The sequence below is a fragment of the Phlebotomus papatasi genome, chromosome 2 (assembly GCF_024763615.1).
Source record: "Phlebotomus papatasi isolate M1 chromosome 2, Ppap_2.1, whole genome shotgun sequence".
Lineage (NCBI taxonomy): Eukaryota > Metazoa > Arthropoda > Insecta > Diptera > Psychodidae > Phlebotomus > Phlebotomus papatasi.
Window position 1 is genome coordinate 86,493,807 of NC_077223.1, and position 27,894 is coordinate 86,521,700.

The 27,894-nt window shown below is 37.0% G+C and overlaps 2 protein-coding genes across 4 annotated transcripts in view; one reads left to right on the forward strand and one right to left on the reverse strand.

Moving 5' to 3' along the window:
• LOC129804856 (helicase domino) overlaps positions 1 to 27,894 on the reverse strand; it is a 97,803-nt gene that overhangs the window by 17,897 nt on the left and 52,012 nt on the right. For both annotated transcript variants that reach the window (XM_055852515.1, XM_055852514.1), the window contains exons 16-19: positions 23,568 to 24,455; positions 10,314 to 10,532; positions 6,835 to 6,870; positions 33 to 2,882 (exon numbers count right to left, since the gene is read on the reverse strand). In XM_055852515.1, coding sequence (XP_055708490.1) covers positions 33 to 2,882; positions 6,835 to 6,870; positions 10,314 to 10,532; positions 23,568 to 24,455 — 3,993 coding nt within the window. The remainder of the gene's footprint in view (positions 1 to 32; positions 2,883 to 6,834; positions 6,871 to 10,313; positions 10,533 to 23,567; positions 24,456 to 27,894) is intronic.
• Positions 18,035 to 19,781, forward strand: LOC129804858 (odorant receptor 33a-like). Of its 2 annotated transcripts, XR_008752026.1 has the most exons (3): positions 18,035 to 18,558; positions 18,626 to 19,301; positions 19,369 to 19,781. XR_008752026.1 is itself a non-coding variant. In XM_055852522.1 (2 exons), the coding sequence occupies exons 1-2, from the start codon at positions 18,813 to 18,815 to the stop codon at positions 19,438 to 19,440; spliced, it is 561 nt and encodes a 186-aa protein (XP_055708497.1). In that variant the 5' UTR covers positions 18,720 to 18,812; the 3' UTR covers positions 19,441 to 19,449. The 2 variants fall into 2 exon arrangements, 1 of the variants encoding a protein (XP_055708497.1); XM_055852522.1 differs by lacking the exon at positions 18,035 to 18,558 and having other exon boundaries at positions 18,720 to 19,301; positions 19,369 to 19,449.

The window sequence follows — 27,894 nt, forward strand, 5'->3', positions numbered from 1 at the left end:
TAAGGAAAACCAATTCCCCCGTCAGAACTCACTTGAATTGTTTGCCGATTGTTCGGTTGCGACGCCATCGAGACAGGAATCACCCGACTCTTGCTCAGTACAATGCCCTGTTGTCCCTGCCTGAACAACTGTTGCATAGTCACCGGAAGACCCTTTGGATTCTGCACGATCAGCTGCGTCTGAACTCCCGCTTTTCCCGCCACCTGAGTTATCTGAGCCACTTTTGGCTTTCGCTGTGGCGTTATTGCAATCTGCTGCTGAATCTGCAGTGGTCTTGCTTGACCCTGACTCGCAATAGCCGTCGCCTTCAGCTGATTCGGCTTCACCTGCGAAAACGTCATTCCCGGAGCAGCAGCTGCCGCTGCAACCGTTCCCGTTGACGTTTTCACCAGCGTAGCTATTTGCTGTTGCTGTGACGATTGTTGTTGCTGTTGCTGCTGTTGTTGTTGTTGTTGGGCAACACTGACACCAGCAGCGGTCTGCTGAGCTCCAACAGCAACCGTCGCTGATGACGTAGCTTGCTGCATCTGAACACTCGTAGGTGCAAAGATCTGCGTCTGTGGCAACACCTGTCCCTTATGTTGTTGATTGATTATCTGACGCTTCATCATGATGGCCTGCATCTCATTGTCCGTCACCTGCCTTGCGATTGTCGTTTGTTTTCCACCTACTTGCTTTATAAATTGCGTTCGTGTTTGCTGCCCCGGAGTGACTTGAACCGTTGCAACATTCGTCACAACGCCACTTGCTGCAACAGCTCCAGTTGCACTAACACTTGCAACAGCCACCTTCTGTCCCGTTGCCTGTTGCACTTGCACAGCCTGTGCAATATTTCCAGTCGCCTGGACAATTCCACCCTGAATTATCGCTCCAGCCGGACTAACTAGCGTTGTCTGACCTCCAGCTGTCTGAACAACAGCAGCCGTTCCTGACTGTTGTTGTCCTGGTGTCCCACTAGCTGTTGCTGTATGCAGAACTTTTAGTTGTTGTCGCATCGACTGTTGTCGATAGAACTGGATCTGGTGGGATGAGGTAACTGCTTTATTGGCTGGAGATGTTGTTACGGATCCCAAAGGGATACCCTTTGCCGTTGCCACAACATGTTGTCCACCCGCTGCTGCAGCTGCTGCCATTGACAGCCGAAATTGAGCTGCTTGCAGCTGAGCTGGAGTCAATCCCTGACCCAATCCACTAACAGACACCACCGTTGGACTTTGCGAACCGGCCCGTTGATGCAGTACCACTTCCTGCAGATTTGCCGGAACGATTCGTTGTGCTCTGAGAGCTGAGGTAGTCAGGGTTGCAACTGTGGCATTTGGCGGGATGGCTGTTGTAGCAATGACCGTTCCGACAGTCGGTAACTGCCCAACGCTCATCACCTGAGGAACGGACGTTGCGATGGTCTGGACCAGGGTTCCAGCAGTGGCAGAACTAGCAGGATTGGACACAGAGGCCTGATGAATGGAAACAATCTGCTGGGTTGTTTGACCGCTGGAAATTGTAGTGACGGGCGTTGTCAGAACAACGGACACCGACGAGGGAACTACAACAGTTTGCTGGGTCTGTTGTTGCCCAGCCTGACCACTACCTTGCTGCCCCTGACCAGCCCCCTGGGCTGATGCCTGAGCCACAGCAATTTGCTGAACAGGAGTTGCAATGATGTTCTGTCCCGAAGCCACGATCGCTTTGACAATCTGTGGACTCTGTTGTTGAGATATGTTAACAGCTGACTGAACAGCCCTGATGGTCTGCAGTGGAGCTGAGGATTGCACGAGAGCCGCTACAGGAGTAACCCCAGCTGTCTGCAGCACAGTAGGACTCTGTTGCTGTACAACAATTGTCTGTGGTTGCTGTAGCACAGCTGGAACTGTGATCTCTTGCCTTGTTGCTATTTGTTGATTTGACGTACCAACTCCACTGGCCGTTGCTGTCAGTTCTGGCATCTGAGCAGCTGACTGACTCGGCATATTCTTCTGCTTCTCCTTGGCAATTCGATCAACCCGTCTCTGGGCAATTTCCATAGGACTCGGAGGATTGTCATAATTTGTAATGCCATACTCAGCCAACAGAGCTGCATGTTTGGGATTCTTCATGGTGGGATTCACAAGCATCTGCTTCAACTGTGGCGCCTTCTTCACCATTACCGTTTTGATATTGTCAAATTTCTGCCTCATCAACTTCGTAAAAGAGCTATTATTGTCACTAGAGTACAACTGACTTGTTCTCATTGCCCGGCAATTTTTAATATTTCCCTTTGGCGGATGCTTATTCTTCTTCTGCTTCTTCGGACTCTCCTGCAATTTTCCCTCTTCTCGCGGCACTATAACCGCCTCATACCGATACCTACATTGCTTTGGTGATCTGTACGTTCGACTTGTCTGATTGACAATATCCGCTACAAGATCCCAATTTGGCGTATGCCCCGGACTAACCAAAACCAAACTCAAATTGAATCCTTGCAAATTCTGAATGACATTTAGCATAGCCATATCTTCATAGATGAACCACTCAATCATACCCTCGGGCTCAACCAGAGGCTTCACGGGTGTCATTTGATGCTTAACGGCTGCCATGTGAAGAGTGGGCTTAAAGATACCTCGGTATTTTTGTAACTTCAAATCCCGACGCATTTTAGCCAAAGCCGGCGATGGACGATCAAAGAGCGACCTAGGAGGATAGTAAGTGTCCTCCTTGCGCACTTTCACCTGCCGTCTACTGTCAACATAGAGTCCAGCTTCCGTTCGACTTCTCTTGTACTCTTTCTTTACGTAAACCGGAGGCAACTGTGACTCTGACATTGTTTCCATTTCATACAAATACCCCAGAGCGTAATCCGTATAGAGATCATTGTCATCTTGGGGAGGAGTCGGAGGACACCACATCTGCAAGACCAATGCCACAATTTACCTAGAACCTACTACTTTTATTATATAGGACAGGAAAATCTGCATCATGACTTGACTAGGGTGAAAGGAACGTCTATTGACACTTTAAGAACTCGTGTCAGCACCTATTGACACCCTACTCTGTACCATTTGGGATACGAAATTTGAACATCTCTGTTTATAGTAAAAGGTATATTACAGAAAAAACGTTATATTACTTATATTTTACTAAATACATTAAATAATTTTCAACATTTTGACAAAAGTGTCAACAGGGGTTCCCTGTCGAACAGACGTTCCTCCGACCCTATATTTAATTTTGATGAAACTTTAAAATGTTGTAACTCAGGTCGAGACCTTTTCGTCGATGAGTCAGATAAAATTATTTTAGAGAAGCTGAAAATAGGGTTATTTCGAGAATATCGAGAGATAGACTTTAAACTCACGAGGAATCAATTTTAGCAACCTGGGGGAGCCACCCCTTTATTTAATTTTTTCTTCTTTAAAATTTAATATTGTTGTACTTTTTCTCACATTTCCTTTCTCTTTTTTTATCTTTATTGCCTGCCACGCAATTTTAAGAGGATTGTGTCCCATTTGTTGTGGTATTTAAATAAACTTATAAAACTTAAACAGTTAACCATATATACTTTAGTCGAGATGAAATTTTACCTCGAAAATTAGTAACAGGCACATCAATTTCCTTCAAGTTCATTCAGCTCGGCGATAAAGTTATTTTGACTTTTTACGTTTCTTTTTAGTGTTTAATCATAATTTTTAACAGATTTTACTGAGAAGTTTTTAATGATTTTATTTTAATTTTACAACTTCTTTTTAAATTTAGAGTACCGAATCATTAAAAACAGCCTAAGGTAAGGGAAGAGCATAAGCGATAGACAGTGTTTCTCGGATCGTCATGTTATAACCATAATGTTGCAACAATTGAAATCAATTTTTAAAAACTATTATCTTTATTTTACCATTTAGCTCTCACAAGAATACAGTGTATTAGATCAAATTTAATTCTTAAAACAAATTTTTCGTGAGACAGCTGAATAAATTCGTGATGATCCAAAGTATAGAGTAGGGGAAACTGGGGCACCACCAAACACTGCGATTTTTTAATCGGATATTGGATATCAGAGGATAAGACCGATAGGAATTTATAGGCACTAATAATAATGGTAATGGTCGTAGATAGTCCAAGTAGTTTAGAAATAAAAATTAGTGTTTGGTGCTACCCCGTGTTTGGTGGTGCCCCAGTTTCCCCTACATAGTTGCAATAACATCTAGTTTTTATTAATTTATTGTAAAAATTCAAAATTCAAATGCACAGGTATAGTTAAATGGATCACTAATATACCGATTAGCATACACAAAATGTTTCTTAACATTCCGATCCGGGGTGCTCATCCCTTATATTATTTTATCCAAATTACCTACCTGAAAATTACTTTAAACAAGGCAAAAGTATTTTTAATCAGCTAGGTTACCAATTTAATTCAAGAAAAAGACCGAAATGATATGAAATATTCATTTTTGGTCAATTAAATAATTAAGAAATAATTAAAATGTCCTAAGAAATATTCCTGAGCTACTGAGAAAGGTTCAAAAGTTCTTGTCAAAAATATTTAACTATTTTACTGAACTACAAAATTTAGGATTTTCATTATTTTTATTTATTCTTTGCTTCATGTTTTAAGAAAAACTAATTTGGAAAAGGCTTTGAAGCTTCGTACGCACACACTGTAGCTTCGAATGCTTCATATTTTTCCCATATTCCTTTAATAAATCTGACCTATTTCAATATATTTCAATAGTATTGAGTTACTCATTTCCTTCATTTTCAATTTTATTTAAGGGATATGGGGAAAATACGAAGTGTTTGAATTCGAAGCCTGAGCGTGAGTGCGATGCCTTACCGTGCTATCACACTAGGATTTTTTCAATTTGTAAAATCAATTTAATTTTCAGATGAATTGTTCCTATGCGTTATTTTGCAATAAAAAATCATTTGAGTTGACAGATTTTTACTTATTTATTGATATAAACTAATACTTGGCCCACCAAAACATGTTTAAACGTGCTAAAAAAGCATAAATATGGTTGCTCAATTAAATTTGAATTCAGCAAATTAAAATGTTAAAATTGCTCATTAATTTCAATTTTATTGCAGCTAAACATGTTGCTTTTTGAACCAAATTGTTCTTATTAAATTTATTTACTCGTAGTTAATGATTATTTGTGGCTAAAAAAATAAAATAAGTACAGTGATTAGTGAGAAACTTGTACGTGAGTGAAGCTTCAGTATCAGGACTAATTTGCTAAGTTCCTTCAAAGCAATTCGAAGAAAATTGTTGTGGCAAGAAATTGCAGTTGTGATGACTTCATGCACATTTTCTACAAGATTATATGAGAATCTCTTAATGAACCTCTTGCCTACAACCCTTTCTTTTGGCTTTAGGGATTCTTTTGTATAAAGGTGTCTACTTGAGAACAATTTTCGTCAAAAATTGCTTTTTTGAAAGAAATTGGCTGCAGTGCTGTAAGCAGAAACGTCAAAATTCTGTCAAAAATGCAATTTTTGACGAAAATTGCTCCCAATGTGTAGAGGCCTTACTAGATAAATGACTTATAAAACATTTTAAGTAGGGGAAAGTGACCATGCTTGATACGATCCAAGCTTGATAATAACTATTTTTTTCCTATGTTAATCAATAGTTATGACTCATCGCAATATATTTCAATAGCTGGTGCTAAGCGTCACATTTCCTAAAAAAAATTAGGATCCTAGCTCTTTTTTTCCTAGTTTCAGGAAGCAAAAATCAAAAATAGGCCCAAAACTGTAATTTCGATACATGATATTTCATAAGTATTTCTCAATTAATGTCGTTGTACAGGAAAACTACTGTCATAGGCACATAGAGGGTTCATCAGTACTAATATTTATGTAAAAATATTTTTAATCGGTGGACACTGTTTTTGTGGGTGGTAACAAATTCATAAATTCTACTTGTGTCCATCCTATATTCTAAGAAGGGTCCATGAATGATAATTTTAATGTGGCAACTATATCATTAGATGTGATTATTTCATAATTACACATATTGCAATCCGCCAATTTTATCGACAATTGACATAACCTTCAACCCTGTTGCCTGAATTTTAAGGTTGCAGAATGACATTTTCATGGACTCAAAGTGAAAAAATGGTTTTCGCTAGCGCCCTAATGTCATAAAAACACGGCTTAGAAAAATTACATAAAAGTGATTTTAAAACTAATAACCAGTCATATAAGCGATTTAAGCAGATAGATTAGAGTTCCGTCTAAATATTGATGTGCAATTTTTTGTATCCAGTGAATTTTTTGCAGTGAAAATGGGCCTCCGAATTGTCGAATCAATTATTATACAGGAAGGCCCCGGACCCAACTTGTATAAAAATCGCTACTGAATTTCCATTTTCTTCTTGAGGAAAATCTAAGGATTTCCAGGAACTATTTGAGATTGGATTATGAACCTAATAAGTGAGACATTTTTATGTCATAGTGCAAGAATCGCTTCGGTTTATGTGTTAATCAGAAAATAATCACAAACCTTGGACATCATTTTACAGTATCAAGCATGGTCACTTTCCCCTACTATCACACATTTTCTGGAGTCGTACGCAATCAAAAATCTCGCTGCACTATTTAAAATTGAGCAAATATCCTGTAAAATGTGTCCAGGCTGTGAGAATTTTCAAGTAAATTCTAGAAATCTTAAATTGCTCAAATAGCTCAATTGAATTTAAAATTAAATTGTAAAAATCCTAGTGTGATAGCACCGTTAAAACCCCTATACTTAATTTCCTTTTCTTGTATTGCTTTGAAAAATTCTGAGTTTTTTTGGTTTTTTAAATGCAGATTTTCCAAAACCCAAAAATAAAATATTGAGAAAAAAATACTCACCGGCATTAGGTCACCCGTTTTATCGGATATCCATATCTGAACACGAAGGAGAGAAAAAGATTGAATTAGGTACTGCCTCAATCATTTAAGATCAATTTTGTTTTGGTGAGAATTTTCCTTCTTCTCCCATTTACTTCCACAGATTTTCCCTCTGCAAAGCATTTCTCAATAGACGGAAAAAAAATGATGAGCCCAGAAAAGGAACTCTTGAGAAATGAAAAGGGAAAATCTGCAAAATGTGATGGGTCATGGAGGAAAATTCTCAATCACCTTGCCGCTGTGCTGTTTCACATTTTTTTGTTCTAGTTTTCTTTCTACGCCCCGAAACAAGTTTAATTTTGAAATTTCTTGTGATTAAAAAGTTTGGAATGGCAAGGCTGTTTTGGTGCCAAAAAAATTGAATGTATTTTTTTTTTGCTGAGCTGCAAACTAAAAATAATTTTAGTATCTCGCACACAATTTTTGTTTTTTTTTAATTGTTGAAAAATGGCGTGTTTAACAAGATTTTTTTATTGCTTTTATCTTTTTTTCTTTTTTTCAAAAGAAAAGCAGGGAAATTATTTTGCTCGAATCACCAGAGAGCCTCTGCCATTGCCAAACATCTTTTATTTATTTATTTTTTCTGAATTATAAAAGTTCGAAAAAAAGCTCAAGTACAGAAAGTTGTAGCGCTTGTTGCTTTCAATATCTCTTGTCTCTTTCTCTCTGTATTCGCGAGCACAATTGGACAAAATGTTTATTCGCAATTTTAGCGCATTAGAAACAATTAACACAGTGCAAGTGTGACACCAAAACAGGGCAATACCAATTCCAAAAATCCTTGTTCGCGCGTTTTTTGCAAATTTTTGTTTTTTTTTCATTTTTTTTTCGAGGGGGAAGTAAAACAACACAACTTGAAAGCAAGGAAAACGTCAATTTTATCTGTTTTTACATCATTTCATTTAATTGTTCTCTCATCAATCGTTCAATTAGAAGTTTTCTAAGGACCCTCTCTTTCTATCTCTTTCACTCTCTATCTCCTTCTCTTTCTAACCAATTTAAAAATGCTCTAACTCCGGAACTATTCCCTTCCATTGGCCCATTCTAACACTTTTCCAACTCAAAAACCTTCCCATGATTTTCTGTCTCTCTCTCGCGATATTTTTTTATGTTTCACAGATATCCAGTAGATATTATTAATCTGCTATATGCATTTGTTTAAATATTTTCTCATTAATTAGCCTTCATCTCTATCGTCAATAGTTGTAGTGTTATATTTTTCTTCTTTTAGACAGTTATTATACTTCGAGTCATTTCACATTCCCTTGTCTCTTTCACGTGACAAAAACCAAAATTTTTGCAATAAATCGTTTTTACAGAAAAAAAATAAACACTATGCACAATTTGGTTTTTTTTGTTCTGCAGTGCCAATCTCTTGATACTCAATAAATGTTGAACACAAATGAAAACAAAACATTTTTAACGGTGGCAAAAAAACGAATATAAATGCTTTTTTCATAGCAATATAATCAAGTCCACTGTGAGATTTTTCTTCTTCTCTGTGATTTCATTCACAAGAAATCTCTACGGGGTTCAAATCCAGTCCAAAGCCAAAATAAAATTCCTGATATCCCGTTTTTTCTCGACTTTTCCTTTTTTACAGAACAAAACACAAAAGGAATTGAAGATCTTCCATTCGCAACAAACTTTTTCGTGATCAAATCCAGTCGGAAGCCAAAATAAAATTCCTGATATCACTGTTTTTTCTCGGCTTATCCTTTTTTCCAAACAAAAGACAAAAAGGAATTAAAGGTTTTCCATTCGCAACGAACTTTTTCGGGATCAAATCGGGTCCGCAGCCAAGATAAAATTCCTGATATCACCGTTTTTTTCTCGGCTTTTCCTTTTTTCCAAACAAAATACAAAAGGATTTCAAGATTTTCCATTTGCAACGAACTTTTTCCAGATCAAATCCAGTCCGAAGCCAAGATAAAATTCGTGTTATCTCGTTTTTTCTCAGCTTATCCTTCTTTTCGTAACAAAAAACAAAAGGAATTTACAGTTTTCTTTGTAGATGTTGGCTTCTGAGCTGAGTTTTCCTCTAGAGAATATTCTCTCTCTTTTCTTTTATTCACAACAAATCTCTACGGGGTTCAAATCCAGTCCGAAGCCAAGATAAAATTCCTGGTATCATGGCTTTTTTCCAGCTTTTCTCTTTTCCTCAAAACAAAATACAAAAGGAATTCACAGCATTTCATTGTGGACTTTGGCATTTGAGCTGCTTTTCCCTCTAGAGAATATTCTATCTCTCTCTTTTTTTTCTATGGACAATTTTTTCTCTATCGCTCTCTCTCTCAGTACACTCATCATTTCCTGTTATTTCTTCTGATTTTACTCTGTCACGATGGTCCACCATCAATATTAGCTCTCATAATGGATTGCCTCCTTGTTAGCCTTACTGTGGGATTCATCATTTTAGTGGGATCCAATTCACTCCCACTATCAACCCCATCATCATTGACTAATCGTGGTATTTTCGTGACCCATCCATCGAGTGTGGCATTTTTTCCCGATTCAACCAGAGATTTTCTCTTTTTAACCCCACCACCACTAATGCTAACGGCCTTACTTTGTGGTGGAGTACCTTTGGTCGTAGGACGATTTGTGGGCGTTAGAGAATCTTTTCTTCTATTATTTCTCACATTCCCATTGACATTTTCCACTTCTGGATCTTCACTAACATCCCCCGTGGATGTCCTTGTAAATCGCCCACTCCGAACTGTTCGAATCTTCGGCAAAATGGGTGACACATCGAGTGTCCAGAGATTTATCTTAACAGCTCCACGTGATCTTGTTCTCGGACTATTGACATCAACATGATTTTGCGGTAAGTAGGAAGACAATTTCCTATCATCCGAATTCTTCGAACTGGCCACACTTCCACTATCACTGGCCGGTAGAGAATTCAATGATGCTGTATCATTGTCATTCTTATTGACATTGGAATCTGTGGATTCTGGTGCATCATTTGAATCAATCATCACATCGAGACTGCATTCACTATCAAAATCATCATCGGGCAACCTACGCGATTCCACACTACTCATCTCATCCAAACCACTACTAACACTATTGTCCTGCACATCAGTCACCGTACCACCAACATTCGACACCCTCGGCCTCAGTCTACTCTCAACTTTGCGCTTTTGCTGTTTCTTCAGCTGCTGCTGCTGCTGCTGCTTCCGTCTCCTCACCTCAATCGACTTCTTCAGCATTTTCACTGGTTTTGCATTATTTCCCTTCTGACCACCACCACCACCACTACCACTACCCTGTATCTTCTTTCCACCTCCTACACTCCTAACCACCATCTTCTTCCCTACCTTCCCACTATGCCTATTCTTCTCATTCAATCCTCTATTCCTCCTCCAATTCTCCTCCTTACCCCCAACTCCCCTTCTACTACTATCCCTCTTCTTCCCCATAACACTATTTTTAACCTGATTTTTGGCGTCATCACTAGAGTATGTTAGCATAATATCCTCCTCATCGGCCTGCTTTGCCTCCTCCTCCTCCTTCAGCAGTGCCGCCTGCCGATTTGCCTCCCATTCACGCTTCTGCTGCTCAATTTCCGCCTCAGCCGCCTTCAGTTGCTCAGCCGTCCAAGCACCACCAGTCTCCTCAACAAAGCGCATGGCATAGCGCTCAATGGGGCTCAACTGCAAATGCACATACAAAATTCAACCTGGTTAATCTTCACCTCGCGTAAACACACAATACTCTCTCACAGGAAATCAATTGCATAATCCATATTGTCCTAAATCTAAAATAAAAACAGCTTAAATAGGGGAAATGCTCATAATTTGGGACAGCTTACAATATTGGACACTTTGAGGGTAAAGTTGGACACTGCAAAAAACTCATTAAAATTATCGAATTTTTAATGAATAATATATTCCAGCTAAATATTTGTTCCTTTTAGAAGATATTAACATCAAATATCTGGAAACTGTGCCAAATTTAGACTATCTTTAATTTCGTACACTTTGAGTGTAACTTCGACCAAGCAACTAAATTAATTACAATTATTTGAATTAAAACTGTGTTATAGAAACTTCAGTGTAAAAAGTCTTGGAAGGGAAGTACTCGAGTCATGAAATTCAGAAAAATCTAGGGCACTCGGGGTAAAATTTGCTAGAACGCAGGGGACAATAATTGTCAAAAAAACGAATAATTCTAAATAATTGCGACATATCACATGGCGAAAAGGCACATCCAGTCACTGGTTCTTACTAGACTGCAGACGATTTCTGACGTAGCACAATTCTAACAGGAAGAGTTTAAATGATTTTTGGGAAAATTTCCAACACTCCCAACCCAACATCACAAATGTGTTTTTAAAACTTAAATTTTTCTGAAAATCAATAAACACAAAACACTTTTCGCCACCTTTCTTTCTCTGTTTTGCTATGTGACATGTACTTGGCAAATCTTCGTTCAGTTCAACTCGCCCAATTCGCCCTTCCCGGATAACACAAGGTAAGCCTTTACTAGCCTAATGTAATAATTAAAGGCATTAAACATGCTCTGAAATAATAACTTGGTCCAAGTACATAAACTAAGTCCTTAATAAATACTTATTAAGTACGTAATTAAGGCATTTTTTAAGCGAAAGTAATGACATCTGGTGACAACAAGTGAAAACTTGAATAGAGAATGCGACGGACACATGTTAACCATTGGATAGAAAGAGATGAAACAAATTGACATTTGAGAAAAACATAACTATAAAATGTTATTACACACGTGAAATGTTTTAATGAAATATTCTTTTAGTGATAAATTCATAAATAGTGAATTTCAGTGAAATAAACGAAGTATAATTTAAAATTCTTATTTGAATTCGGATTTGGTAAGTATAACTCAAGGTTCTCCTCGTAATAGCTGGAAATCCGGAAATGTTAATTCTCCCACAAGATCTACTAAATATTTTCTTTAATACCCTCAACTTGCGATACGGAAGCCTTAATTTGCAAGAACTGTCCCATTTGCTGTTAAATCCTTCCTTCACCACGTATAATCCGGGAGCCAGGAGTGTATACTTCCCTGGACTCACGTTTTTAAAGTCTACATTTTACAAACTTTTGAATATTATAATTTTTTACTTGACCGTTCTATTGATTTTTCGTTCCAGATGTACCTGAAATACTTCTTATGATGACAAATTTGAGAACAACAATAGTTGCAACCAGATAAGAAAGTGTTGTGCAGGACAACATAACAGAGCTGAGATAGCAACGTATTTATCGTACCAATAAGAGGCAAAAGTGTATTTTTATCTCTTTGTGAAATAAAAAAAAAATTGAAGAATTAAAAATAAATGTTTTCTATGCATTAGAGTAAGTGCTTAAAAAGCGCATAGTAGAAAGCCCTTAATTAAGTACTTAGTGTTAAGGCTAAGTCATACCATATTAGTTTGACTACTCGCCACAAAGCGCTGAAATTTGTCTCATTTTAATATATTTTTTAAGTAGTTGAATATTCTACAACTCCTTAAAATTAAGTCATTGAGTTAAGAACTTAATAACTACTTAATAAGTACTTAATGTGTTAGCCGGGTTGTGCTATTTTTCAGCCGGCGAAGAGAATTTTCTTGCCAAAACAGCGTTTGGAAAATAACTTGAAAAATACATTTCTCGTGTAGATAATAAAAAAATGGTTTGCATAAAGTTATAAAAGAATAAATTTCTTATCAAAATATCTCAATATCTCAATTGGATATTTCTTTGATTCATGAGAACTCGTAACAAAACGAAAGAAAATGACAAAAAAATACCCCACGCCTGACAAAATTTGCCCCAACTGTTTTGAGAATTTCCACAAAATCATATTTTGGAAAATGGCTCAGAAAGCGCATTTCCTTTTGCCTTAGAGAAAAATAAGTTCGGCAAAGTTGTAGAGCAGTAAATTTCCTATAAGAATATGCTAAATAGAAATCATTCAGGTTCTCTGATAGTATGTGAAAAAATAAAAATAATCGACAAATTTTGCCCCAATCTCCCCTATTGTATTAATAATTCACAGTAACAGTGATTTATTCATAGAAAATTTAGTCATTACGAAGCTTCCAATGGTATCAAGTATGGGCACTTTCCCCTACGTACGTTTTCATATGAAAAATTGACAATTTTCTCTCATAGGTTCACCACTGAAGTTATGTTTCTTATTTCGGACAGTTGTTTTGTTTCTCATTTTAATTTTTATGATGCCCAAGTTGTAAAATGTCTAAATAAACAAGAAAATTGCGTCTCTATGCACGATATGCAATGGAAAAATCTTTTTAAAAAAATCCGGAAGACCAAAAGAAAGGGACTAAGCGTGTACTTGGAGAGCCGAAGTCAACTCTATTCCCGGGACTTAGACTTTTTGAACTTGATACATCTGGTTCCTGAAAAACTGTCAAAATGCTTATACGACAATGGATAATGCACGTGACGTTTGAATATGTCTTTGTGTCGGATTGATAGTGATAGTCTACAATCATTGAATTGAATTGTATTCTGTCTGGCAATCCTTAGCATTTGTCTATGCGTTTCACTTTCAATTCTCATGCCTATATCTGAGGCATGAAAACTTTCAATTTGTCAACGCAAAAGCCTTTGATAGTCTAAAATTGTAAATTCGGAACTTATCGCTTGAAGTTATAATGTTTTGGGTTCTGGGAAGTTCTTCATTTTATCGTGTCCTTCCTAAGGGATACTTCACGGTACTCTGAATAGAGTTGGTATTTGTGTTTAGTGAATTTTCTCTATACTCCTATACTTCATGTAAGCAACACATATTCTATAAAGACGGTCGGTTGCGTGAAAAGTCACTCATCTATGTAGGGCCAAATCCCACAATTGTCCGTTATTAAGCTAACGATTAATAAAGAATTGATAAGCTACATATCACAGGTATACAGGTATTCACTTTTGATCTGTTTCAGTATTCCCGGTGATTTTTTTGCTACTAGAAAAAAACGATCAAAGAATGCAAGCCAAAATTTTATATACATTATTTAACAAAAGTTAAAATAATTATTGTAACCTTGCCATCAACTAAAATTGCAATAATTGCAGAAAAATTAAATATAACAACATATGTTTCTTGTTATAAATTTCGCACGGAGCATCACAGAACTGCAATTAGTGGACACAATCATTCTATTATAACCCCACCAACAATAGACCAATGTTATACCAACTCCACTATCATTTCTTCAGTCTTTATTTGGCCTCTCATAAAGCCACATCACAGCAATTATGTCTGTGTCACAAAACTTAGAAATATTCAACAAAATTAAGCCAAAACTTGAGTTTGCCATCGCGATTGCAACATTTTACGTTACATCTAAATCATTTTGGCAATATATTTTGATTAAAACGCCCTTTGTCTCAACAGCATTATGTTTGATTTCTACAACATTGAATATTGCAAATACATTTGAAGGGCGATTTACGGGAAATTTAGCTATGTCCCTTCTGTTTTGTTCTGGAAGTTTACAAGTATTATCTTTTACTTTTTTTATGCGGTACCATCGAAATAATATACTGGAACTACTGGATAAAGTTAAGTCCCTTCACAACAACTTCGAAAATAAGGAATTAAATTCTATTGCAGAGAAAACTCTAACAAAATTCAGCAACATTTGGGAAACTTGCTACAAGTGAGTAAGATTAGGTTTCGCTATGAAAGTTTAATTTTTATAAAAACCATTTGTTTTTGTTTTCAGGTTAAGGAAAACATTGGTAACCCTTTCCGTTATTTGCTTTACGATCATTAATACTATCAAAAGGCAATCAGGAGTTATAACTCAATTACCATTGTTTCCAATCAACTATCCGTATTATACTCAAATCATGTTATTGGTACAATTTATTTTTATTGCGTTGTTAGCTGTATCGATCTTTTATACAGGCATATGTATAGCTTTCTTCGGTTTTGAAATTATGGCAGCATCGGACATTCTCTATGATTACATTTCCGCAAACAAAGATAGGATTCAGAAAGATCCAGATTTCTTAAAAATCATCACAATAAGACACTGTGAGATCGTGGACACTGTCAAACGATTTAACAAAATTATCTCTTTGACGAACCTTGTTCAATTTGTAACGAGTGCTCTTCTAAGTTTCGCCATCTTCTTTTTCGTCCGTTTAAACCCAAAAAATCCAGTTGGATACATTTTGGCTTTGGGTATTCTCTTTCAATTGTTCTTACCTTGTCTATTTGGGGAGTACATCAAAATCAAAATGGAAAGGCTATCGACAATTTTGTATTTAACCAACTGGCCTGATTTGAAATTGAAGGATCAGAAATCCTTCGTAATTGTCCTTGGAATGACTCAGAGAGAATATGGATTGAGGGCTGCAGAGATGTACGATGTTAATATCTACACATTCATTGAGGTACAATTTTACAAATTCTACAATTATTATTTAAATAATTAAAATACAAACTTTCTTTAATGATTTCAGATTGTAAAAATAGCTACATCATGGTGTGCATTTATTTTTACGCTAGTTGAGGCAAACATTTAAAGGCAGCTTTTAACCATATTCAATTAAATGTGTAAATTAAGCTAATTCAAAACCTACTCCAAATGGAAATTTTTCACTACTCCAAATGGAAACATCATTGCTTTCACGATAAATACAGTACTAAATTACTATATTTATATATTTTCTATACCTCAATTTCATTATTTAGTTAATTTTGCTCCAAATAAAGCGAAAATCCATTCATATTCACAAATTTTAATTTGTTAATTTCTCAGAAAAATTAAAAGTGTACCTTTCCACCATCGAATTTTTCATCGATCGACCATGTTTTCCAATGAAAAACACAATAAAGCGACTATCGTTTATTCATTTTGTTTCACATTTATGTCATATTTCTGGCTAATTTTAGTTAAATTAAGTACTAATCTTTATTGTTAACGGTACGTGAAGTTTTCAAATGAAATAATTACCTATTTCGTGAACAAAAAGGGGTTTTCTGAAGTGTTTCCAAATGCTTCAATAGGAAACCCCGGAAATATGATTTTTTTTGGAGAGATTCTCTTATTGTTTTAGATGGGAAAGGACAAAAGACCAGGAGGGGAATTCTGTAACGCTCTGGCAATGCCATATGACAAATTGGGTTCAAATCTTAGGAGAGCTTTTCCGAAAATGCGATTCTGTAGCGGTGATATTGTCATTTCAGCTCACGTGGCATTGTTAGAAGTCACATATTTGAGATTTCTGGCAATTCAAATGACAATGAATTTTGTTAAACAAATCAACCAAGACGTACTGTGTTTTCATAAAATCATCAAGTAAAGGGATTTCAATGAAAAATCAATGAATTGCAGTTTCGAACTCATATGACAAAAAAAGCTCGATTGGCATTGTCAGGTTTCGAACTCACGCGTGACAATGCCACGAAAGTTACAGAATTCCGCTACAGGAATAAGAACAAATCCTGCACTCAAGAGCAACTCAACAAGGTTTTGAAAGCCTATCGTCGCGGTTTCACTTACACTGTTTATCTCCAATTAGAAACTTTCCCTTGTCTCCATTTGGATTAATATGTTTCCAATAGAAGCATTTTACACTCGCGTATTTTTCTTATATTTAAGAGGTTTTCAAATTATATCTAAAGAATTTTCACTAAACAGTAACATTCTAGTAGAGTCAAGGAGCAAATTTATGTAATTCTCTTCAGAAAAAATATGAACTTAATAGCATCGAACAGACTGGGCCATTGCTCTTTTAATCGATTTTCAAAGAAGCAATGGAGAAGTGAATATGACACCTTCATTGTCTTCGATTAGAAAACTCACTGAGAACAGCGCCATCCAGTGTAAGTAAAATGTCCAAGGCGGGAAATATTTTCAGTTGTTCAAAACCATGTAGTTCACATTATTCACAAGTAATTTATACTAAACTTTAATTTCACTAATGCCTAGACTCATTTTAAATACATTTCAAAAGTTTTCACAAGAGTTTTATGAGTAAAATTTCCTTTGTTTTGGTTTTTCCTGGCATCAGCTGATTTCGATGGGTGGTCGATGAAATTTCGAACAGTGAATTCAAATAGAGAATGTTAACGGACTATATAATATGGAACTGTCAAGAAAAAGCAATTGACCGGGCAATTGCTTTTTACAGTAGACTCTCTCTCAATCGGGAATATGGGGCAAAATGTCATCCGGTTTAGCGATAGAATTGAGCGTTAAAGCCTTTGCAAATTCCACAAAAAGCGCTCAATTATAAAGAATCACGATAAAATAGGAAGAACTACAGCGAATTTGAGCGAATTAGCTTCATAATTAAAAGTGAAAATTGTCAACAAAATTTGTCGCCCGATTGAAAAAGAGCCGATTGAGTGAGAGTGTACTATACTTTTTGTTCAAGGTATTTAAATTTGGCTAATTTTACTAAAATATCATTTTCTTTGAATATTTTTTCCACGTGTAAAAAAGCAATGAAGAAGTAAAAAAACAATGACCATGTAAAAAAGCCCAGTCTGTTCGATGTGAATGTGTAAAAACTTCTTAAACCTTGATTCCATACCGAGTTTAAGCTTTCTATCTTTTCTCAGTGAAGAGTTATGATGAAAAAGGTCTTCATTTTGTATGGGAGCTACTGGAAGGAGATGTGGGCAGAAGCCCATAGATACGTGGTTAAAGAGACATCCTCAACCTTTGCTTCTGTGCCATGTTTCAGCTTTCTATTTCTTTTAAAAGAGGAGTTATAATGAAAGAAATTCTGGTTTTGTTTAAGAATTTTTGGAAGGAGAGGTGGGGGAGGGGGATGGTACTATGTACGGATAAAAAGCTTAAGCCGTACACTGATCATAAAACGAATTTCATGAAGATTCCTTCAGCTGATCTTACGTAATTCGATGTCAAAATAGCGATTTTTATATATGATAAGCACGTTTTCACAAGAACTCCCAGCAAATATCGCCCTGAGTCTCCTCAATTTTTCATCCTGTACCATTACCTATGTAATCAGCCTAATCCTCTTTATAGCCGCCACATAGATTACCCTCCATACATTTTTGCATATTGCCTTTTTTTAATGTTTATTTTACGCCTTCAAACTACCTCAATTTGATGTAACAATCTGGGACCAAAAACATCTGGTATAGAGGCATGTGTCTCTTATTAAAAAAAATCGCATGGAAAAGCACAAAACATCAATTAAGAGCAAAATACTTTTATGCTAACCCCAACAAAGGAACAACAGACGAAGGGTAATTTAACTGAATATTGCTCTTCAGTCTTTAGTAAATCTTTCACGAAGAAACATTAAATATGGTGGTGCAACAAAGTTTAAAAATACTAAATAGAATCAAACCCAGGCTTCTATTGGCAATTTCCTTTGCAACTTATCATCCTACAAATGAACCAATTTGGCAACGTATTTTAATTCGAGCTTCGTACATATCAACAATCTTATGTTTGATTTCTACAATATTGCATGTAAAAAACGCATTTGAAGGACAACTTACGCAAAACATTGCAATATCATTAATTTTTGTTACTGGATGTATACAAGTACTGTCAAAAAGCATATTAGAGCGGTATCATCGAAATGATGTACTTGAACTACTGGAAAAGGTTCAATCACTACACAATTTCGAGAATGACAACTTAAATTCTATTGCAGAAAAAAATCTAAAAAAGTTCAGAACCATTTGGATAATTTGCCACAAGTAAGTAAGATAAACTTCTATTATTTTGTTAAATTCTTTCACACATTAGGTAAATTTTCAATTTCAGAATAGAAAAAACAATACTAACAATAACTGTGTTTGCCTTTTCAATTTTTAATGCTATTAATGGAAAATCTGGAGTATTTGTTCAAGTACCATGGATTCCTACTGACTTTCCCTATTACACAGAAATTACATTATTCATACAATTTCTATTTGGTGCATCTGCAACGTCATCTGTCTTTTTTACAGATATGTCCTTAGCTTTTTTCGGTTTTGAAATTATGGCAGCATCAGACATTCTCTATGATTATATTTCCGCAAACAAAGATCGGATTCAGGAAGATCCAGACTTTCTCAAAATTATTACACTAAAATACTGTGATATCGTGGACAATATCAACCGTTTTAACGACATCATCTCCTTATCAAACCTCGTACAATTTGTAACTAGTGCTTTTCTAATGTTTGGAGTCTTTTTCTTCATTCGTTTAAACCCACGAAATCCAGTTGCACATTTTATGGCTACAAATGTTCTCATTCAATTGTTCTTACCTTGTGTATTTGGGGAATTCGTTAAAATCAAAATGGAAAGGCTATCGACAACTTTGTATTTGACTAATTGGCATGATTTCGATTTGAGAAATCAGAAGTCCTTTCTAATTGTCCTGGGAATGACTCATGGAGAATATGGATTAAGGGCTGCAGGGATGTACGATGTCAATATCTACACATTCATTAAGGTAGTTTTTTTCTTAAACCGTTTTGCAACGGATTAATAGAGCATAAACATTCTTTTAATTATTGTAGATCGTGAAGATGGCTTCATCGTGGTGTGCATTTATCTTTACGCTAGAAATCACCAATGTTAATGCAGTTTAAAAAATAATGATTGCTTTAGAAATTGTTAACACTTGTCACGTATGAATTATAGAGGTTTCATAAATAAAAAAAAATGCAGAAGTGGTATCACATTGAGTGCGGGAAAGCACGGTATCTTAGGACGACTCCAGCTTCGAACAATTCATTGCACAGAAAAGAGCTATAGCTAAAATCCATTAAAATAATAGAAAAATGAGTTGTGCCGAGCTTGAGGCGTTCGAAGGTAGCGCGTTTTTCCCTATTTAGGCTAAGCTAGGATTCAAAAAGATCAGTAGTTCTATCTAGAACGCAGAATTTCTCACATTTAGTACTATTTCACTTAATAAATTTTTAATTGTGCAGAAGTCTTTTTTAACTCTTGCGTTTCTTTTAACTAACGCGAATTTTGGTAACATACGACTCAAAGAGAATATGGAATGAGGGCTGCAGAGATGTACGATGTTAATATCTACACATTCACTGAGGTATTTTCTCATAAATCCGTTTGGGAAGAACTAGCAAAGCACTAACATTCTTTTAACATTGCAGATCATGAAGATGGCTACATCATGGTGTGCCTTTATGTTTACACTGGAAGCCACCATTGAAAAAGCAGCTTAAACTATTTTTCTACACCGCAGGTTACGATTCATTGCAAAAAAGACATTTGACTTAATAAATTTGTTGCACTTCAAAATTCTTAAATTACTTAAAACTTTTCTATTCCCTACTTTCACCTCTACGCGGTAAGCTCTGTAGGGAAATGCCCAACGCACAATAACTTTTGTTTTGTAAACATGTTTTTGACATTTCAATGAGAGTGAGTGAGATCTAAATCTAGTCATCTCGCTCATTCTCATAGGAAATTTTAAAAACATGTTTACAAACAAAAGTTATTGTGCACTGGGCAAAATTCTCTAACGATATGACAATGTCATATGATAAATTTTCGTGATGTAAAATTGGGAGCAGGACAACACTAAAGCCCATTGAACATCGAATGGTTATTGTTAGCAGGTCTATGAAGCTCTCTGTGATTTATGTGAATCTAATTCTCGATGTCATATGACATTGTCATACTGTTACTCTCCTGCCGGACCCCAGTCGAAATTTTGGGTTAGAGACTGGTGGAATAGAAGCCTTGTCTCAGAGAGCTGAACTATATTTCTCAATCTTCAGCAGACGCGGATTTGTGGCGATAGTTAATTTACCACAAAAAAGTTGGAATGCGGAAGAGCGAACATTTTAATTATCAATGGACAGCCCCAAAGACATTGAGACGCACTGACATTGGAGGTGACCTCGGGATCAACTTTCCCGTGGCCATGATCGCTCATCGTAATCCTTGAAATGGTGATAGACTTCAATGGATATAGAAAGGGTTGTCTTTGAAACATTAGTTTCAAACTGTTTGGGGATCGCTCTAAGCGTGCCAACTACAATTGACGGCACTGTACTCGCAGCTGCTGTGCTGTACAGCTCCCGCACAGTGTATAGGGATTATGTATTTGGAGACTTTGTCCCTGACCCCGTTGGTTAGGCCTTCTCCGTCCTCGTAATAGAGTGTTATGTCGACCACGAAGACCTCTTCCTGAGGGCCAATTTTTCTCATTCGCACTCGCACTCTTCAGCTCCTTAGTAGCCGAGAGAAATCCACTAGTATACCCCGTAGAATCATATCCTATTATAACGATTTCAGTCGTTACACGTCCTCAAGAATCTGCGGGGTGTGCAGACTTCTCTCGGCCACTAAAATGCTGACGGGTGCAAGTGAAAGTTTCAAAAATTGGCCCTCTGATTCTTCACTACCAAGTCGGGTTTAAGAGTTCAGCCACCAGGGGAAGGGACCATTATCTGCTCCTTAAGGAGCTCCAACCCAGGACAAGGTTACAGATTTCATCGTGTCGTCACAACCTTCTGGCTTTGGTGTGAATGCAGATGCGCACAATGTACTTCAATGTTTCTGGCATTGGGGATCAACTTTTCCGTGGCCATGATCGCTCATCGTAATCCTTGAATTGGTGATAGATTTCAATGGATCTACGAAGGGTGATCATTGACACAGTGGTTTCAAACCTTATGGGGATCGCTCCAAGCGTGCCAACTACAATTGGCAGCACTGTACTCGCAGCTGCTGTGCCTTCTTCGTCCTCGAAACAGAGTGTTATGTCGACCACGAAAACCCCTTCCTGAGGGCCAATTTTTGTCATTCGCACTCGCAGCCGTTAGCTCTTTAGTGGCCGAGTACACGTCCTCAAGAATCTGCGGGGTGTGCAGACTTCTCTCGGCCACTAAAATGCTGACGGGTGCAAGTGAGAGTTTCAAAAATTAGCCCTCTGATTCTTCACTACCAAGTCAGGTTTAAGAGTTCAACCACCAGGAGAAGGGACCATTATCTGCTCCTTAAGGAACTTCAACCCAGGATCGCGACGAGCAATTTCGTCCACGACTAGGTTACAGATTTCATCGTGTCGTCGCAACCTTCTGGCTTTGGTGTGAATGCCGATGCGCACAGTGTGCCCCAATGTTTCTGGCATAACACCACATTGGCAACAGTATATGTCGTTGTGCTGTATAAACTGACCAGTTGCCGTGTTAGTACGAGTTCTAAGGACTGTGAAGTACACGGTAACAGTCACCGATTCCCTCCAGACGAGTCCTTGAAAAGCCGAAACAGCTGAACCTTGGGACTTCTAGCCGCCTTATTGTAGAGCACGCGCCGCCTTTCACGGAGCTTATAGTTCTTTGCGGTTTACTCTGACTATGTTGCCGGTCATACAATGCGGATAGATCTAGCTATTCCCGCCAGTCGTTTCTGAAGACCCGAGGCTTCACTCAAAAGGCACAAGATCGGTTCATTACATTGTAGCAACCTGATGCCTAGCTTGAGTGTAGTTAAGACCACAGAGGTCACAAACCTCGAAAGAAGTAGATTCTTTCGATTACCTCGGAGTCAGATACATGTGCGACGAATGGAAAAACGTAACGGACAATGACAAAATTAACCAGAAATGGGCAACCTATTACAATGGATTGTTAAATTAGGAATTCCCTAGTGAGCCATCTGTAACAGAAACTGCAATTAGAGATTATTTGCCGTCCATTGAAGTACCAGTCACGGGATACAGTCAGGGCCACAGAGAATGTAAAGGCGACATGGTCAGATGAAGAGGACTTATCTAGGACAGACAATTTCAGATACCTCGACAGTGTCCTATCACACGATGATTCTGGGACTGCAGAATTTGCATTCAGGGTATCGGTTAAGGGGTGGGGTCTAAAGCGACACATAGCCTCTTCTTATTAGGGTTTAAAGTTATCCTTTAAAGTTAGTGTATTAGGGTTTAAAGTTACCCTTTTTCATGTTAATTTTACCCCTAAAAAGGTGTAAAATTAACATTAAAAAATGTTGAGCCTATAAAGTGTTAAAATTACGAGGAAAAAAAGTTAATCGCACCCCATTTTTTTCTCAGAGATATAGAGCAGCCACAAAAAACCACGATCAAAAGCTTCACGTCGCAGAAAGACGAAGGCAGAAATGGTCATAGAGAATCACCCAGGAGCAGAATGAGAATGGAGAAAGTTGGCGATAAGCTCGCTGAATCACGATTAAGATGGTATGGCCGTACAATGCGTCGCCCAGAGGACCACTTAATAAAGAGGACTCTTAACCAAACACAACAAAAAAGAGGTCTTGGCTGCCCCTTACCATAGGCTTCCCACTGTCAAAAAAAGGATATGAGGTCAAAAGACCTCGAAGACGAGACGACCCAAGATCACACTGCCTGACGACGATGTACAAGGAGTGCCAATCCTACTTAGTGGGAAAATAGCAAGATATGTGTGTATGTATGCAAGATTTTTCGTCAAAGTTTTCGGCAAGTAAAGAAGATATGCACTGCCGTGTAGAAAGCTTTGGCGAAAAAATTGCGTTTGGTCTCTGAAACGATCTGAAAGCATCTGAAAAGGAGTTATCCGAGTTATCAAACAAATACGATAAACTGTACAAAAACGTTTTCCCAAGGAGGTCTATATTGGTAAGTCGGCGGTAGTCGCAACTGACTTTTTTTTGAGTGTTCAATAAAATAAAAAATGACAAAGAACATAATAAATCAATCAATAAAATAAATAAATAAACAAAAACTAACCTGTTTCATAAGATTTTCCACTTCCTGGTCGGCCTTGCTAACCTCCTGGGGCTTCTCTGCAATGTCCTCGAGTGGAATGTTCTCGTCAAACTCTGCAAGATCTGCAGCAGCCTCTGCTGTGGCTGTCTTAGCCGCCTGAACATCCTGTTCATCCTCAGCGGCCGCCAGTGCTGTCTCAAAGGCACCAACATTCTGATGTTTATTGTCATCAGATGCCGCTGTTGTTGTTGTTGTTGTTGCCGTGGAAGAGGGTCCAGCTATGCTTTCATACAATTTCTGCTTGCGCTCCTTATCCCGATCAATGAGCTCCTGGAAGCGCGATGACGCATCACTAACACTCGTGTCCACATTAAACAAATCCTGAATGGTGGATGACTTGAAGAAGGCCGTGGTGAAATTTCCACCTTCAATGGCCAAATCTCCAAGTAATCTCTTCTGATTGGCCTTCTTAAGGATATTCTCTTCAATTGTCTTTTCACTAACTAGCCTATATATATGAACATCTCTTGTCTGTCCAATCCGATGACATCGATCCTGTGCTTGTGCATCCATTGTCGGATTCCAATCGGAATCATAAAATATCACAGTATCAGCACCAGTTAAATTAACACCAACACCACCGGATCGTGTTGACAGAATAAACACAAATATCCTCTTGTCCCCATTGAAGCGTTCCATCAGCATCTGTCGCTGCTCAATGCGCGTTGTACCATCGAGCCTCAAATAAATGTGACCGTGGTAATTGAGAAAAGCCTCCAGTACATCCAACATTCGTGTCATCTGAGTGAATATTAGCACTCGATGACCTTCAGTTTTTAACTTTCGCAGCAGACGATCCAGCGTTTGCAATTTGCCACAATCATACTGAATCAGTCGCGGATCCGGAAACTGCAACGACAACAAAGACATTGCGATTGCAGATATTTTGCTTTGATGGGTTCTGATTTATAATTTTCTTTTAATAAACTCCGCCTATACATAACTTTAAGCCACGCCCTCTTTTCAAATCTATATAAATAATCATTCAGGATTTACAGTGTACAGTGTACCTTGGATGCTACACCTTAAAAGAATTTTGACATAATTTACCGTTTACCGGGTCTTAACCGATTTGAACCGATTCTTAAATCACTCAAAAGATCGTCCAATTATAGCAAAATTGCTTACAGCAGGTTCATAATCGGTTCATTTCTGGTTCGTAACCGACTGAAATCGGTTCAGACTTGCTAGAAATATCAATTTCCTCCCTAATTTACTTTGTTCTCCTCAACAGAACTTATCCCCGCTGCAAGCAAAGTTAACGAAAGATGTTCCTTTCGAAGTCAACGGATGTCAATGGTTCAATCAAGAATTCGTTCCATTCGTTCACATTTGGAAATCGATTCTACTATAAGATCTTGGACTAAGGACAGAATCACATTGACAGTAAAATGCTCACCGTATTTCGTTAATTTACGCATTTTGTCGCGTTAATTTACGCGAATTGTCGATTACCGTATTACCTTATCTCACACTCGGTGGTCGTGGCACTAGGTGAAAATAATATTTAAAAAAAAAAAAAAAAAATTGAAGATATGAAACGAAAATGTGATAAACGGTGAGCAAAAAAAAACTATACGATTAATTTCTCTTATAGATTTTTTTTCTCACCGTTTATCGTATTTCCGTTTTATTTCTTCAATTTTCTTATCTTATTTTCACGTTAGTGTCACAAACTATAAGATAAGGTAATACAGTAATGGAAAATTTGTGTAAAAATTGCAATGAAAATGCGTAAAATTACGAAATACGGTGAGGGTACAGCGAGCATTCTATTGTCAATGTGATTCTGCCCTAAAGGTAAATGGAACTCTATAAGTCATTAAAATTCGAATAATTCGAACTTAGTCTCGAATTTTTAAACGAAAATTTTGTACGAGAATCATTAAAAAATATATGAAGTGATTTTACGGGCAATTATGTACAATGAGGCAGGAATAGCGATCCTCGTTGCTGTGTTTTTCCTCACAACAAAATGAAGACTGATTCATCTTGACACTCGTGATATTTTGAAATTCGAAAAGAAATAAATTGAGCCACTATGTAGACGAAACAAGAAGTGCAAATGTCTTCTTGGGCAAACTCTCCAGAAATAGAATACTCAGAATACTGCTTATACTCTAAAGAAAATCACTAGTAAAAATCTAGTAATATCTCGTTACCCCTAAAAAAAAAGTAACAAGATGTTTGATTACCTCTGTCACCATAGGGATTCTTATCAAATCTTGTAAAGGCATTGTGAAAATCTTGTCCTTATTCTTGATTTTTCAGTCGGGTATAGTCAAATTGACAAATAATTTCAGAGAAAATATTTCAAAGATAAAGAAGTGAACACGGATTTGACCTTTAGGTCATTCTCTTTTATTTTCTCATAAAACAGACGTTTCGGAAGGGCTTTCCTCCTTCCTCATGGTATGGAAATTTTGGGAAAGAACTAGTCACAAAAATGATTACATTACTTTTTTGACTTTGCACATTAAACAATTTCATCAATTGCTCAAGAGCGACTGTTTAACTATGTATTATCCAGTGCCATCTGCTAAGATTTTCCAATAAAAACCAGACTTTGGCAATAGTTACGAAAATCTTGTGTAATATTTGGTGAATAAAGTTCTAACAAGATATGGTACACTAAGAAAAAAACCCAAAAAGGAAAAACAACTCTATGGCAGACTTGAATTAACTCTATGAATCTCGATGTAATTGATACTCTTTCTCGTTGTAAATTTTAGTAAATGGAGTTGAAACAACTCTTCGTGCGAGTTGAATTAATTTGTCGGATATCGATGTAATTATTACTCTTTTTCAATGTAAAATTTCATCTCGACTGAAGTATATGCTTAAGTGTTTTCGTTTTAAGATTATACTTCAGTCAAGAAGATTTTCGTGTCACAAAGTTCATGTGTTTCATGAACACATGTGCTTGCATCATACGTGATACACTTTCAGATTTCACTTTCAGATGATTACACAAGATTGTTTACAAGACGTTTTTTCTTCAAAGTGTTTTGAATCAATCACCATGAGAAATCACAGATTGATATCCAGAACAATGAGGATAATGTACTTGGAGGGGGCGTGGTCTATTTTTTCTCTCCGAGAAACTAATCAACGCGACAGTTTTACTGGAAAAACTTTCTCAGAAAGTTACAACCGAAAATCCCACAACGCAATAGATTTAAAGAAAAATACTGCACAAAATGTAATTTTTCAACTTGTAGAAGGCGGGGCCTAATTTTTGTATTATTTGTCGTCTATGTGGAACTCTTTTTTCAGAGATATAATTTTAAAAAATCTCAATAATTTTCAATATTTTGATTGCTAGCAATTTGTAAAGAGGGGGCGGGGGCAATAATAAATTAATTAAAAATCATGTAATCCTTTGTGAAAAAAGAAAAGGGGGAATCTTTCACCTGAATAACTTTAGTACATGACTGTTCTAGAGTACATTTCCATTATTGACCTTCTTTTGTGTTGCCTCAAGTGTTTTTTCTAGTCCTTACCGTGTTCTAAAACCATCAAACTTAAGTGACAGTAAACAAGCCAAAAAGAAGTCAAAATTATACGTAATCACATTAGAACAGTCATGTACTAAAAAAAATATATTCAAGAGAAACATTCACCCTTTTCATTTTTCATTGAAATAATATCATTATAATGCTATTCTAATGGAAAATGAACTTTATGGAAAATGAGCACTTTACTGTTCTCAAATGCTTCTACATAATCAACTTTTCTCTGTATTGCTTCCTGTCACGACTGTTTAATAATTTTAGAACACGGCGAGGATTGGGGAAAACAGTCGAGACAAGAACTAACACGAAAAAAAGTCGATAACGCTGAAGCACTTGAGAACAGTAAAGTGCCAAAGCTGAAAAACGGAAATCTTTTTCTTGAGCTTTTTTTTAGCACATGACTGTTCTCAAGTGCTTCTGCCTTGTCGACTTTTCTTTGTGTTGCTTCCTGTTTCAACTATTTTCCCCAGTCTTAGCCATGTTCTAAAACCACCAAACATTTGAGACAGGAACCAACACAGAGAAAAGTCGATAACGCAGAAGCACTTGAGAACAGTAGTGCTAAAAAAAAACATTCATTTTTCATTGGAATAGCACCATTTGCACTGTCTCGACTACTTTCTTCAGTCTTCGTCATGTTCTAAAACCGCCAAACAGTCGTGACGAGAACTAACACAAAGAAAAGTCAATAACATAGAACTTGAGAGCAGTCATGTACTAAAAAAACTTATCAGAAGTCGTGACAAAAACCAACACAGAGAAAAGTCGATAAC